The sequence below is a fragment of the Halichoeres trimaculatus genome, unplaced genomic scaffold (genome assembly GCF_033239565.1).
Source record: "Halichoeres trimaculatus isolate MK-OKI-2021-1 unplaced genomic scaffold, fHalTri1.1 fHalTri1_scaffold_3, whole genome shotgun sequence".
NCBI classification, from domain to species: domain Eukaryota; kingdom Metazoa; phylum Chordata; class Actinopteri; order Labriformes; family Labridae; genus Halichoeres; species Halichoeres trimaculatus.
Window position 1 is genome coordinate 5,224,716 of NW_027437181.1, and position 12,236 is coordinate 5,236,951.

At 41.5% G+C, this 12,236-nt stretch overlaps 1 protein-coding gene across 1 annotated transcript in view; it reads left to right on the plus strand.

The window, feature by feature from the left end:
• LOC141787630 (protein kinase C-binding protein NELL1-like) overlaps nucleotides 1–12,236 on the plus strand; it is a 418,608-nt gene that overhangs the window by 358,750 nt on the left and 47,622 nt on the right. The window contains exon 15 of the mRNA XM_074666181.1: nucleotides 4,817–4,912. Within this exon, the coding sequence (XP_074522282.1) occupies nucleotides 4,817–4,912 (96 nt within the window). The remainder of the gene's footprint in view (nucleotides 1–4,816; nucleotides 4,913–12,236) is intronic.

Below are 12,236 nucleotides of genomic sequence, written 5' to 3' on the forward strand. Positions count from 1 at the left end.
AGGCTAAAAAGTCTCTGCAAAGCTGGAGAGACAATGGTTCTCTGTGGGTCTCGCCCTTGAAAATACGACAGCTTCAAAATGTGATGCAGAAGTATTCCTCTTGGATTATTTCAGATCACTATCCTCTCGTATGTTTTTATACCCTGGTAGCCACAGATAAAAGCTTGTGTTCACATCAACTAGCGGGGATAAAAGGCAGCTTGGCACCATCCAGCTCTCAAATCACAGCTCAGAATAATTTTAACAAGAGGTAAGGAGACTGTTTGTTAAAACAACATAACATTGCCAGATGTGTTTTCTCACTCTGTTAACCAAAAGACTCACAGTAAAACCACCAATCAGGCATCAAATATCCCATCAGGGTGAATCCCAATTGGTAGCTTGTAATCCCAAAGTGGTCGAGGACAAAGAAAGAGAAAAAAACACTGTGTTCAGTGCAGAGAGATGTTGGCACGTAAAATTGTGAAGCCATCTAAAGTGAAGCTGCTTTTACAAACAAAGCACCCAACTCAATCGGGACCATTCTCAGCCAAAGAATTCATAATTTGAGTGTTTTAGGTTAGTATTTGATGGTGTGGCTCTGTTTTGGGAGCTTCCTGCCCCTCCATGTGCCAAAGTGGAATGCTAAATCCTGAGTTGGGGAAAGCATACCCTAACCCCCATGAAAAGCCAAGGAAGGGACTTATCCGACGGGAAAATCAGGCACAGCATAAAATGAGGGGCACGGTTGAAAAGTGGTTTGAAGGGGAAGCAGGAATTTTAGAAGGGTATGTTAGAGCCTGATTTGTAACAACAACTCAAAAATGTAATAATAATAATAATAATAATGATAATAATAATAATAAATAAATAAATAAATTAATTAATTAATAAATAAATTAATTAATTAATAAATAAAATAAAAAATAATAATTAAAAATAATAATAATAATAATAATGATAATAATAATAAGGCCCTGAAATGTGATTTTTTTAATATAATAAAATAAATAAACAAATAAAACCGAAAATACAATAACTGACCATTTTGGGCAAAAATGTTACATTTCAGGCTTAGTATTGTAACATTTTGGGTTTTGTTACAGTTCTTTTTTTTTTTTTTAATCTCATTTTGAGTTGTCAAATTTTGGGTCGCTGTTACAAATTGGTCTCTAACTAGACAAAAGCAGTTTAAACAAAACAACCATTTAACTCTTTTTTTCATTGGATGTGTGGGCGCAATCAAATGATGGGACTCGTGTTAAGAACACCTGTTGAATTGTGGACCAAGCCTGACATCATGACCTTCCAAAGCTAATGGTGGGCTCAATTTCTGTCAAAGACAGACCTGTTGAGAATTTCCAGAGACAACTCCAAGACCTGGAAAGCAGCTTGTTACCAGGGGTGTTGAAGCTAGACCAGTTCAGAATGGCTACAGTACAGGTTTTTGTGTTGCGTGAGACATGCAGGACTGTGAAAAGTTTGGTTACTCTTGCGTTTTCATGTTTTGTCTTTTTTTCAAAAAGCTGTCAACCAGTCCTCTGTATACCATCAAATAACTGATTACAACTAAACACATCTGAAAAATAAACACTTGAAATTACATCAGCATGCAGTGTTGTGCCAGCTCACACAAAAAGTGAGCTAGCGTAAAGTCAGTTCACACCTTTTTTAAATGAACTAGGTCACGTTCATTGCTCATGTTTGAAAATTTTGAACTTGGTTCATGGCCCCCAAAAACGAACAACTTCATGTTCGTTTTTTTTGGCTTCAAGTTCTCTTTTTAGAGCCATTCATGATTTAATCTATATTTCTCAAGCTAGTTCCCTAAATATATAAATCCCTGTATGCAGTAATAGTGCCACAGACAGAAAAAGGGTCACCGTATTGTATGAACTGTCTGCAGAGTGAGCCATGCTGAATGCATGTAGAGTTCTATAGAAGTAGATCTGAACTGTTGCTGTAAATCACAGTGCTCGTCATCTCTCGGCACCTCCTGTCACCTCCCGGCAACTTTTGGTGTTTCTCAGATTGTAACCGGCCGCTTACTGCCTCAGGGATGAAATTTGCTCAAGTCTTGTTCATGAGTTATAAACTGAGGGATTCAGTTCACTGTTCATGAAAATAAGTCAATTTTTGCTCGTTCACACACAACACTGTCAACATGATCAAAAGTATGTTTTTACAGAGTTTTGAAGCCTGTCGTCAGTGTGGGCCGTATTGAAATGCTGGACTTGACCTCTTCATTTAATTGGAAAATTTTAACTGGAAAACATCTTCTGAGTCGGGATGGGTACTGAATTAGGTACTTTTATAGGTACTGACTGAATTCTGTCAAAAGTACCAAGTACTAATTCACGTAAAATCAAAAGGTACCATGTTTAGGTATCTAAATGAATCCTAAATGCTTGAGTGTGACTGAGGGAGTGGAAGAGTAGGCCCTTTTTCATACTGGACATGAACTCAGCATTGTTTATATATTAAAGATTAAATGTGTTTAATTGAAATAAACATATATTTTATCATTATACAAATTGATATTTTGTATCACATAAACATAAAAAAGTAAAGAAAATTGGTACTGTTGAGTACTGGTACCGATTGCCAGGTACCAGGCATTGGTGCCGTATCATCTCAAATGTGAAAGGTATCCATCCCTACCCCGAAGGTAAGTTTTTGTCTCCTGGGAAATCAAGGGATCCACACCACCCCTGAGTTTACAATCAAAGATAGAATAGAATAGAATAGAATAGAATAGAATAGAATAGAAAAGAATAGAATAGAATAGAATAGAATAGAAAATACTTTATTTATCCCAGAGGGGAAATTCAGGAGTCACCACAGCATTTAAGAAAACAAAAGTAAGAAAGAGTATAGAAAGTGCAAAAAGGTCCATAAGAAATTAGATGACGACATCCCGTCCACCACTCGTCCACCACTCTCCAGCCCAGCCAGTCTCCACCTCCACAGGGTCCAGGACTGAGCCTCCCCAGCAGTCTGTTCAGTCTGTCTCCTGGATCTTGTCTGCTTACATCAGGCGAAGCTCCTCCGATGTGGGACCAGCGTCCGATGTCAGCTCCATCAGCCACGTCCGTGAACGGCACGATGCCGCTGGGTTAGCACAGCTAGCTCGTCCGTCCCCCGGAGCCAGATCCCACGTTCCCAACAACGATGGATGGAAAGACAGGTCCACGTCATCACCTCCCAACTCACATCCGAGAACCAGCACGTCGTCCTCACCTCCTCCTCCTCAGCTCGAGGGAAATCATCAAGCCCTACACTAGTTAGCATTGACATGCTACAGGCTGCTAACAGCTAATTTCACATGTAAACAATGCAGCCATGGTTACATGTAGGATCTCCAGACAAACACAGGAGAAAAGTAGTAAAAGTATCAATGAAGCCACAAAAAGTTTGGTGTCCGTGACCGACAATGAACCATACAAAGTGATGCTCCACTCCAAATACAAAGATTACGAAAAAGAGACGAAAAAAATTACAAGAAACGGACAAAAAGGAGAGAGCTGCTGCAACAGGCAGCTACTTGGGCAGCGCCCAGCAACGGAAAGTCGATTTGATGGCTGCATTATAAACGGTGACTAAGCTTGTGTAATATTTTGTTTATTTTAGCATTCTGACTAGCGTTTGTCACAACAAATCAGCTGTATGCACAATATTATTTGATGTGTATATATGGAAATATTGCTGTTTTGGCAAGTTTGTCCAACTGGGCAACTGGAACGCCATTAATTCTGAGCTGACATCATTCACACTCCCCACCTCCAAGTTCAGATATGAATGGAATGCACCATTAATCCTCTTTGCAGACAGCTACATGGTACCCACCTGTCAGTTAGATCAGCCACGCCCTTATATGGGCAAACCTCATACATGTGTCAATACAGCGATGAGGTTTGCAGACCTACATAGTCTTTTTTAACTAGATTTTAAACCTGTTTATAAAAGCCATAAATATCACCTTGGTATGTATGTATGTCATCTGTAATGTTTCTGTAGACAGCCTCAAGTGGAATGTCAAAGAACTGCAGTTTTTAAGCATTTCATCTCTCACAGCCGGCCTTGGCTTCCCTTTGACTTCTTATTGGTTTATGAGCTATACTGCATCCGGTCAACAGGGGGTGCTCTACATCTTTAGGCCTCACGGTTAGTAAACACTTGCTCTCCACTGCTGAAGCCACCATGAATCTTCCTCTCAGTCCCACCCCTGGTTTTAAAAAGTCTCTCTTTTGCTGTCCTCACTTGAAGTCGTTTGACCCAGAAGACGTTTTATCTCCATCACTCTACGCCATCCTGCAGGTCACGACCGTTTTCAAAGACAAGTTTCCCATCAGACGATTTCAATAAAGCGACAAAAAGAGAGGAGTTCAGGTCAGAGATGTGAGCCGTGTGTGAGGTGATGTCAGAGATAAAAAGACAGCTTTCTTTTTCCTCTTTCTGTGAAGTGCCTCTTTTCATTGCACAATTTTACCGTTTCAGACCTTGTGAAAATATTTTATCAGGTTTCTCAACAGTGCTTCACATCCTTGGCACACACACACACACACACTCAGACACACGCACTTATCAAGAAACATAAAAACACCATTTATAAACCCATGTGAATGACAAAGAAGTGACAGTGTTTCCTCCCAGAACTGTTAAACTGCTTTTAAAGAATCGTCAGGGGAGTCACTTTGACTTCCTACATTGTAATGCTTTCCTCAAACCTCAGACGACGAGAGTTCAACAATCTTTAATGTTTCTGTTTCTGCCGTTTCATCCAGGATGAGAGGAGGAGTTGAGCTAAAACATCTTCCTTTTCTCTTTCTCTTTCCAGCATTCTGTGAGGAGGGATGTCGGAGCGGAGGAACCTGTGTGTCTCCCAACACGTGTGTGTGTCCCTCAGGGTTTACAGGACGCCGCTGTGAGACAGGTAAGACCTGATGACCCCTGCCTGACCTGTCACCCGTGACGGGAGGTGACCTCGAGTTGTTTCCAGAGAGTTTCAGAAGTTACATCAGGGGGATGGAGGTCTGTCTTTTTCTCTGAGTCTTGCTCTCAGTCACACTAACCTACACACACACACACATACACACACACCCTCACAAACTCCATCTGTGTTTAAATTGGTGTCTGCAGAAATTGAGGATCCCAGGAGAGCCATAAAGAGGGACAGCTAATCCGTCTTTCCTCTCCTTCATCCTTACCTCCTTCCTTCTGTCTCATTTTCTCCCGTACCTCCTCCTCCTCCTCTGCTTTTTTGTTATCTTCTTCTCACCTCCAATCCTTCATCATCTCTCTCTCTCATCCCCATCTCCTGCCTTTTCCCTTCCCTCTGCATCTTCTACTCCCCTCTCTCGTCTCCTCTCATCCTACCCTCAAATATACCACTTTGTGTCCTCTTCTTTTATATTCCCTTCTTTCTTTGCTCACTTTCTTCTTTTTCTCTCCTACCTTCTTCCTCTGTCTTCTCACTTTCTTATCCTCTCCTTTCCCTTAGCTCTCTTTTGTCTCATCCTGGCCCTCCTCTTAGGCCAATCCCAGTTGTCACTCTTTCCCTCTTCCTTTTGTCCCTCTGTTTTAAGGGTCAAGGTAAAGGGGTAAAAATGGGTCTCAAAAATTAGCCACCACTTGATTCTTGCTACATCGTCACCTCTAGACACTTACTGGTTGTGTCATAGGCAGAGCGACTGTTTATTCTTTTCCAAAGCAAACACATTTTTACAAAGTGATGATAAACTGATGTCAGATTAGGTTGAAGCATTCACAGCAAACACACTTCTCTACGATGTACAGCATTATATGAGTGATGAGACAGTTAAGCTAAATAATAGCAAACATTAAGCTAATGTTACAGCATTCAGAAGCTACACTATGTAGCTTCTGAATACCGTAACGTTAGCTTGTCATAGCTTATGTAGCTTCTGAATGCACCGGGCTGTCAGCTGCGCTAACTATAAACAGCTCAAAACCACTAACGAACTGACTGTGTTTACTTGTTGTCACGTTAGCCTACAGCACTGGGCTGCCGATAGCATTACAAAAAGCCAGTACTGGTAAATACCTTACCTCGGCGCGTTGTATCCAGTAAAAGGTTGTCTTGAACAAAGATTTTTTTTTTTTTCGATCCAATCTCTATTTAATTCCCAAAACAAACACACACCTCGCTTTGAGTAATTTATGACAGTGTGTGTGAGACTCCTAGCCAGAAGGTGGCAAGACAGTCCAATTTAAACAGATCCTCCTCACAGCATCTTTAAAAGTTTTAGTAAACCAGTTGCCTTAAGAAGCCATCCATCATCTTAACCACTGTTCCCTATTGTGGTCCCGAGGAGCTGGAGCTAAAACCAACTGTCTTTGGTCCCAAGATGTAGTGCACCCACAGCTCAGCTGTCCAGCACAACAGAACATACTAACTCCACACAGAAAGACCCCTTTCTGGCCTTGGAATTGAACCAGGAACTATCCTACTGTGAGACAACAGTGTTAATCATGACACCACCCGCTGCAACATCATTAGAGTAGAATAGAATAGAATAGAATAGAATAGAATAGAATAGAACTTTATTGTTATTGTAACAAGTACAACGAAATTGAAGTCACAGCAGCAATCAAGAAAACAAAAGTAAGAAAGTGTATAGAAAGTGCAAAAATGGTCCATAAGAAAATAGATGCTGACAGCTTGTCCATCATTGTCCAGTCAGCCAGCCTCCACCTCCACAGGGTCCAGGACTGAGCTTCTCCAGCAGTCTGTTCAGTCTCTGTCTCCTGGATCCTGTCTGCTCACAGCAGGTGAAGCTCTTCCAATGTGGGGTTGGTGTCTGGTGTTAGCTCTGTTAGCCATGTCTGTGAATAGCATGATGCTACTCTGCCTTCTGGTATTCCCTCTGTTGCTGGGTTAGCACAGCTAGCTCGTCCATCTTATTGGAGATAGATCTCACGTTCCCAATAACGATGGATGGAAGGACAGGTACATGTCGTCACTTCTTAGCTCACACCTGAGAACCAGCACGTCGTCCTCACCTCCTCCTCCTCACCTTGTGGGAAGACATCACCCTCACACCAGTTAGCATTGACATGCTACAGGCTGCTAACAGCTGAGTTCACATGTAAACGATGAAGCCATGGTTACATGTAGGATCTCCTGGAGAAAAAGTAGTGAAAATATCGCTGAAGACACAAAAAGTTTGGTGTCCATGACCAACAAATGAGCCATGCAAAGTAAAGATTCCAAATACAAAGATTACAAAACAGAGATGAAAAAAAAAATACAAGAAACAACAAGGCAGCCATAGCCAACAAGGCGGCGCCTAGCAACTACAATGCACTGTTTAGTCGACTCTAAAAAAGGAGGTAGTTTTTCTTTATTTTGATTGGTCAAGACTAAAACTGAACTATTTGGGCTGAGTCAACTGACAGTGATACATGTAATCCAATATGCATTAGAAAAGTCAAATATGCTTTATTCTTAATGATGAAAAATTATATATTTATCTACATGTACTTGTTTTGTTTTGTTTTTTAACTACAGAGATTTACAGTGTCTGAAGTAAACATGACCCTCTGAGATGGAGACTGTACACTGCCTCACAAATCTCAGGGGTTGCTGTTTCCTCATCTAATTGTAATATCTATTCACTTCCAGAAACGTATTCTTCATAGGAATCAAAAGTCAACAAGTGAGCCCCTCAGAATGAGAGAAACAGCAAAAACCTCGGTAAACCAAATCTTAACTTTGGTCTCTGGTTTGGCCATTGACCGGTTTGTTTGACGTCCTTTTTTTCTGCATCATGGCAAATTGACTCCTTTGAATCATAGTTCTGCTCTGTTCTTGTAGACGTCCTGTGCTTCCTCTCCACTCTATGTGAAATTCTATTATCTGTGCATGGAAAATGGATTAGATCAGCACAAACAATTACCTTTGTCAAAAGTCGTAACACTGACGACCAAATATGAAGCCTGGATCCTGATGCATACGCTTTCATGTCTGAGCCTTTAAAGCTCTGTGAGTTAATCAGTGGCAATCAGCGTGCAACACAGTTAATGGAAGTCGGCAATCAACCACGGACTAATTAACCCAATAAACAGCAGCAAATATCTATCAATTAATTAACGTTTCTCTGCGGTGTTTTCTGGAAATAAATTGCATATGCAAACGTGGTATTTCAACAATGCAGCTCACGCAGACTTAACAAATGTGGCTGTAATTTGGATTTTAATGACGAACAGAACACACAGGATTAGTCTGAAAAAGTGTTTCCAGTCTGCAAAATGATTCTGCTGGATTCCTTTGAACCACTTTTAGAGGGGTTAACGGGAGGAACGGGGAAACTGCTGAAGAGAGGAGTAGATGAAGAGCAGAATTTGAACTAACACATCATCTCACTAATGAGGCTCCTCCCTGTGGCCCTCTGGCTGCTGCCTGAGGCGCCTGCAGATGTGATGCAGTGCAAAATCACTCCGTCTCTCTGTGTAAGGCTGTGCTCGTCTCATGATGTCAAATTATTTCTTTCTTCAATGAGATCTTGGTTTTTTTTCCAAGGGCTGATTTTTAACTCCCTACATGCTCTCAGTGGAACCATCTTCTTTTGTTAATTCACTGAGATACACATATAAAGTCAGGCATGTGTTTGGAAGACTATTTCTTTGTTGTATTAGTGCTTCTTGGCAACAAACATTACACTGTTAGAAAGTCTGTTTATGCCCCTTAAAATGGAGCCACATTTGTAAGAAACATTGTTTGGATGAGCAGCAGAGCTGAGTATGTGCACAAGAAAAATCTGCCAAATCTTCTCAACCAATGCCAAACACTTAATCTGCTGTCACTATCGATTTGCACCTGACTGACACCTGTTAGCTTTGCTACAGTGGTCACTAGGTGTCTGCTCCAGGAGCTGGCTGGATCTGGATAGGTGTCGTGAGATAAGGCGACTTCAAGCTGGTGTTATTTAAAGTTGAAACATTATTTGGAGTAAGACCAAGAACCAGAGATAGGAGACATTTTCTCTCTTGCTGTGCTAAGTAAAGAAACAGTCCCCTCCCACAGAGGCTGCCATCTTTGCATCTCCACATTTGTCCTGTTGCACATAACAAAGAAACAAGTTAAAGCTGACTTGTTTTCAATGGGTGACCTCTGAAAATGCATTGATTGGAAGAAGAACAGAGTGGTTGAAAGGGGTCCAGCTGCAGACCTCCACTCTCAGCCAACTCTCTGACAGGCTCCACGATCAGAAGGAAGTGACATATGGATATGAAGTAAAGAAAATATACAACATTTAATTGAGTTCACAAGTAAATATTCGGAAATTGGTCAACGGATAGGGATATCTCTAAGTAAAATTTGCACGTCATGTGACGTTGATGTATTGTTTTGTTATATGTTCTTGACTGAAGTAGGCCATCCAGTGTCTAGAAGTTGTTATAGCAATACTTTGAGCAGTTAGTTATTCTGTCAGCCATGAACCGTCATGTAACTTTTCTTTCATCTCCACATCAGCTAGGCTAGGCGCTACCCAATTAGCTGCCTGTTGCAGCAGCTCTCTCGTCTTTGTCCGTTTCTTGTAATTTTTTCGTCTCTTTTTCGTCATCTTTGTATTTGGAGTGGATCATCACTTCGTATGGTTCATTGTTGGACATGGACACCAAACTTTTTGTGGCTTCGGCGATATTTTTTACTACTTTTCTCCTGTGTTTGTCTGGAGATCCTACATGTAACCATGGCTGCATTGTTTACATGCAAAATTAGCTGTTAGCAGCCTGTAGCATGTCAATGCTAACTAGCGTAGGGCTTGATGATTTCCCTCGAGCTGAGGAGGAGGAGGTGAGGACGACGTGCTGGTTCTCGGATGTGAGCTGGGAGGTGACGACGTGGACCTGTCCTTCCATCCATCGTTGTTGGGAACATGGGATCTAGCTCCGGGGGATGGACGAGCTAGCTGTGCTACCCAGCGGCATCTTGCTGTTCACGGACGTGGCTGACAGAGCTGACATCGGACGCCGGCGCCACATCGGAGGAGCTTCGCCTGCTGTGAGCAGACAGGATCCAGGAGACAGAGACTGAACAGACTGCTGGGGAGGCTCAGTCCTGGACCCTGTGGAGGTGGAGACTGGCTGGGCTGGAGAGTGGTGGATGAGTGGTGGACGGGATGTCGTCATCTAATTTCTTATGGGCCTTTTTGCACTTTCTATACACTTTCTTACTTGGGGATAAATAAAGTATTTTCTATTCTATTCTATTCTATTCTATTCTATTCTATTCAATAGCATAAAGGCTATTGATGTTGATGGATTAGAATATTTCTAATCATCTTTTTACAGGAACCAGTCATTCACAAGTAAAAGTAGACCGATGAATATTTTCACCACTATATATCAAGCATCTAATATTGATTCTAGAAAAGCACTCAGAGAGCGCAGACCTCCACCAAGCATATTGTGATTGTCACCAACTCTTTAGCCCTACTTTAATATCACACTCCCTTTCAGCAGACTGTCTGCTACAATTTGGTGTTAGTTGCAGGTTTGTACGATAATTTGTAACCAGAAAGTGTTGAGAATTATGATGACCCAGTACATATTTCATATCCAGAATATTACCAGGATCTGGATCGTACTTTTACATCTGTCAGACATTATGGTGACATTGTCTTTTATTGTTTTGCAAAGCAATCTGACCATTTATCATGGAATTATACACATAGGGGGAAAATGGCCCTATCTCACAATGATAAAACTTCCTTTAAAAAATCCTGGATCCAGACAGTGATCCATGTTACCTCCAGAATTAAATCAGATCCTCCTTATCCCATTTTGAACATTTCCTGAAAATGTCATCAAGATCTATTCATTAGATTTTGAGTTATGTTGTTCACAAACAAACACACTCTCCCAAAAACACAACCTCCTGATGGAGTAAACAATTATGTCTCTCTTTACACCAAACAGAGGCACCCACCACTTCATGTTGTATTATTGATGATGTGAATTTTATACTTTGTTTTTTTCAATAAGACACCATTGAAGAGTCAGGCTAATTAGGGTAATCAAAAAGCAGAAAAAAATGGAAGTGTCTACCCAACGAAACTTTGAAGGTCACTTTTATTTTGAAATGTTTTACTTCATATCCTGACGTCACTTACTTTTGAAGTTGGCTGAGATTGGAGATCTGCAGCTGGACTGTGTTGTGGGAAGTGGTTGGTGTGTGCAAACTCATTTGTATTTAAAGACATTTCTTTGGTGGTAAAGTATTAGTAAATAGAGCTTCTTGTTATTATAGGAGCTCTTAAATCCCTGATTTGACAGCTTGGTAGTAGAAAATTTTTCACTTTCTGCACACTGTACCTTTAACAGGTCCCTGTACTTCTGGTGTTATTGTAGTGTAAGGAAGAAGAGCTGAAAAATAAACCCACCTCCATGTCCTTACTCCGCTGGCAGGGCTTTTTGAAATTACAGTAGTCGAGTCGCCGTAGGCATCGTGTTCACGCTGTACAGAAGCTTCTTGTTTGAACTTTGTGTGCGACATGTTCTCTGTGTTCCTCTTTCTACAACCGTCACTCCTCCTCCATCTGTCTCTCTGTCTTCACTGTCTTCTCTGTCTCCCTCTCTGCTGCCTGTCTCTCCTGTGTAATAACCCACATCACCGCTCCACTGCCTGCTCTCCCCCGTGGTTCATACAGTCGCTCCACAGGGGGTTAAGAGCATCTAAATATACGGCCGATGGGAACAGTCGATCTCTTCCCTCATCTTCTCATCTTCTCCCACGTTGATCTGTTCCTCTGGGTTTCCCGTCTTCTCCACTGGGCTCAAAGAGCTGCCACAGATCATCTGTTTGATCCTGGGGATTTATTTTCCAAAATATTTTACAGTGAAGGATCAAAAACACAGCATCCAACCTAAGCGTGAACTCACAGCTCACAGATTCAGGAGTACATACTAACTTCTTTGCAGAAACAACCCCGTGTGGGTTCTGAAAGTGTGGAGCAGAGTGTGAGGTCGGGTCGTGACATGAGTTTGCGTCGGCGTGACTCTTCAGGATGTGTCAGGACTTGGTGTTAGCAGTGGTAGCAGCAGTGAAAGAATAAAGTTTCTGCCTTTTTACTATGTGTTTACAGTTGGAGTATGAGAGTTAAATCTTGAGGTGCAGCCAAACTGCTGTTAGTACAAGCCTCTGACTGCCAAGTTCATAATGTGACACCATCAAACAAGATGTAACAAATGTCCAGACTTAAGTCAGAACATTCGCCCAACATTACAGATTC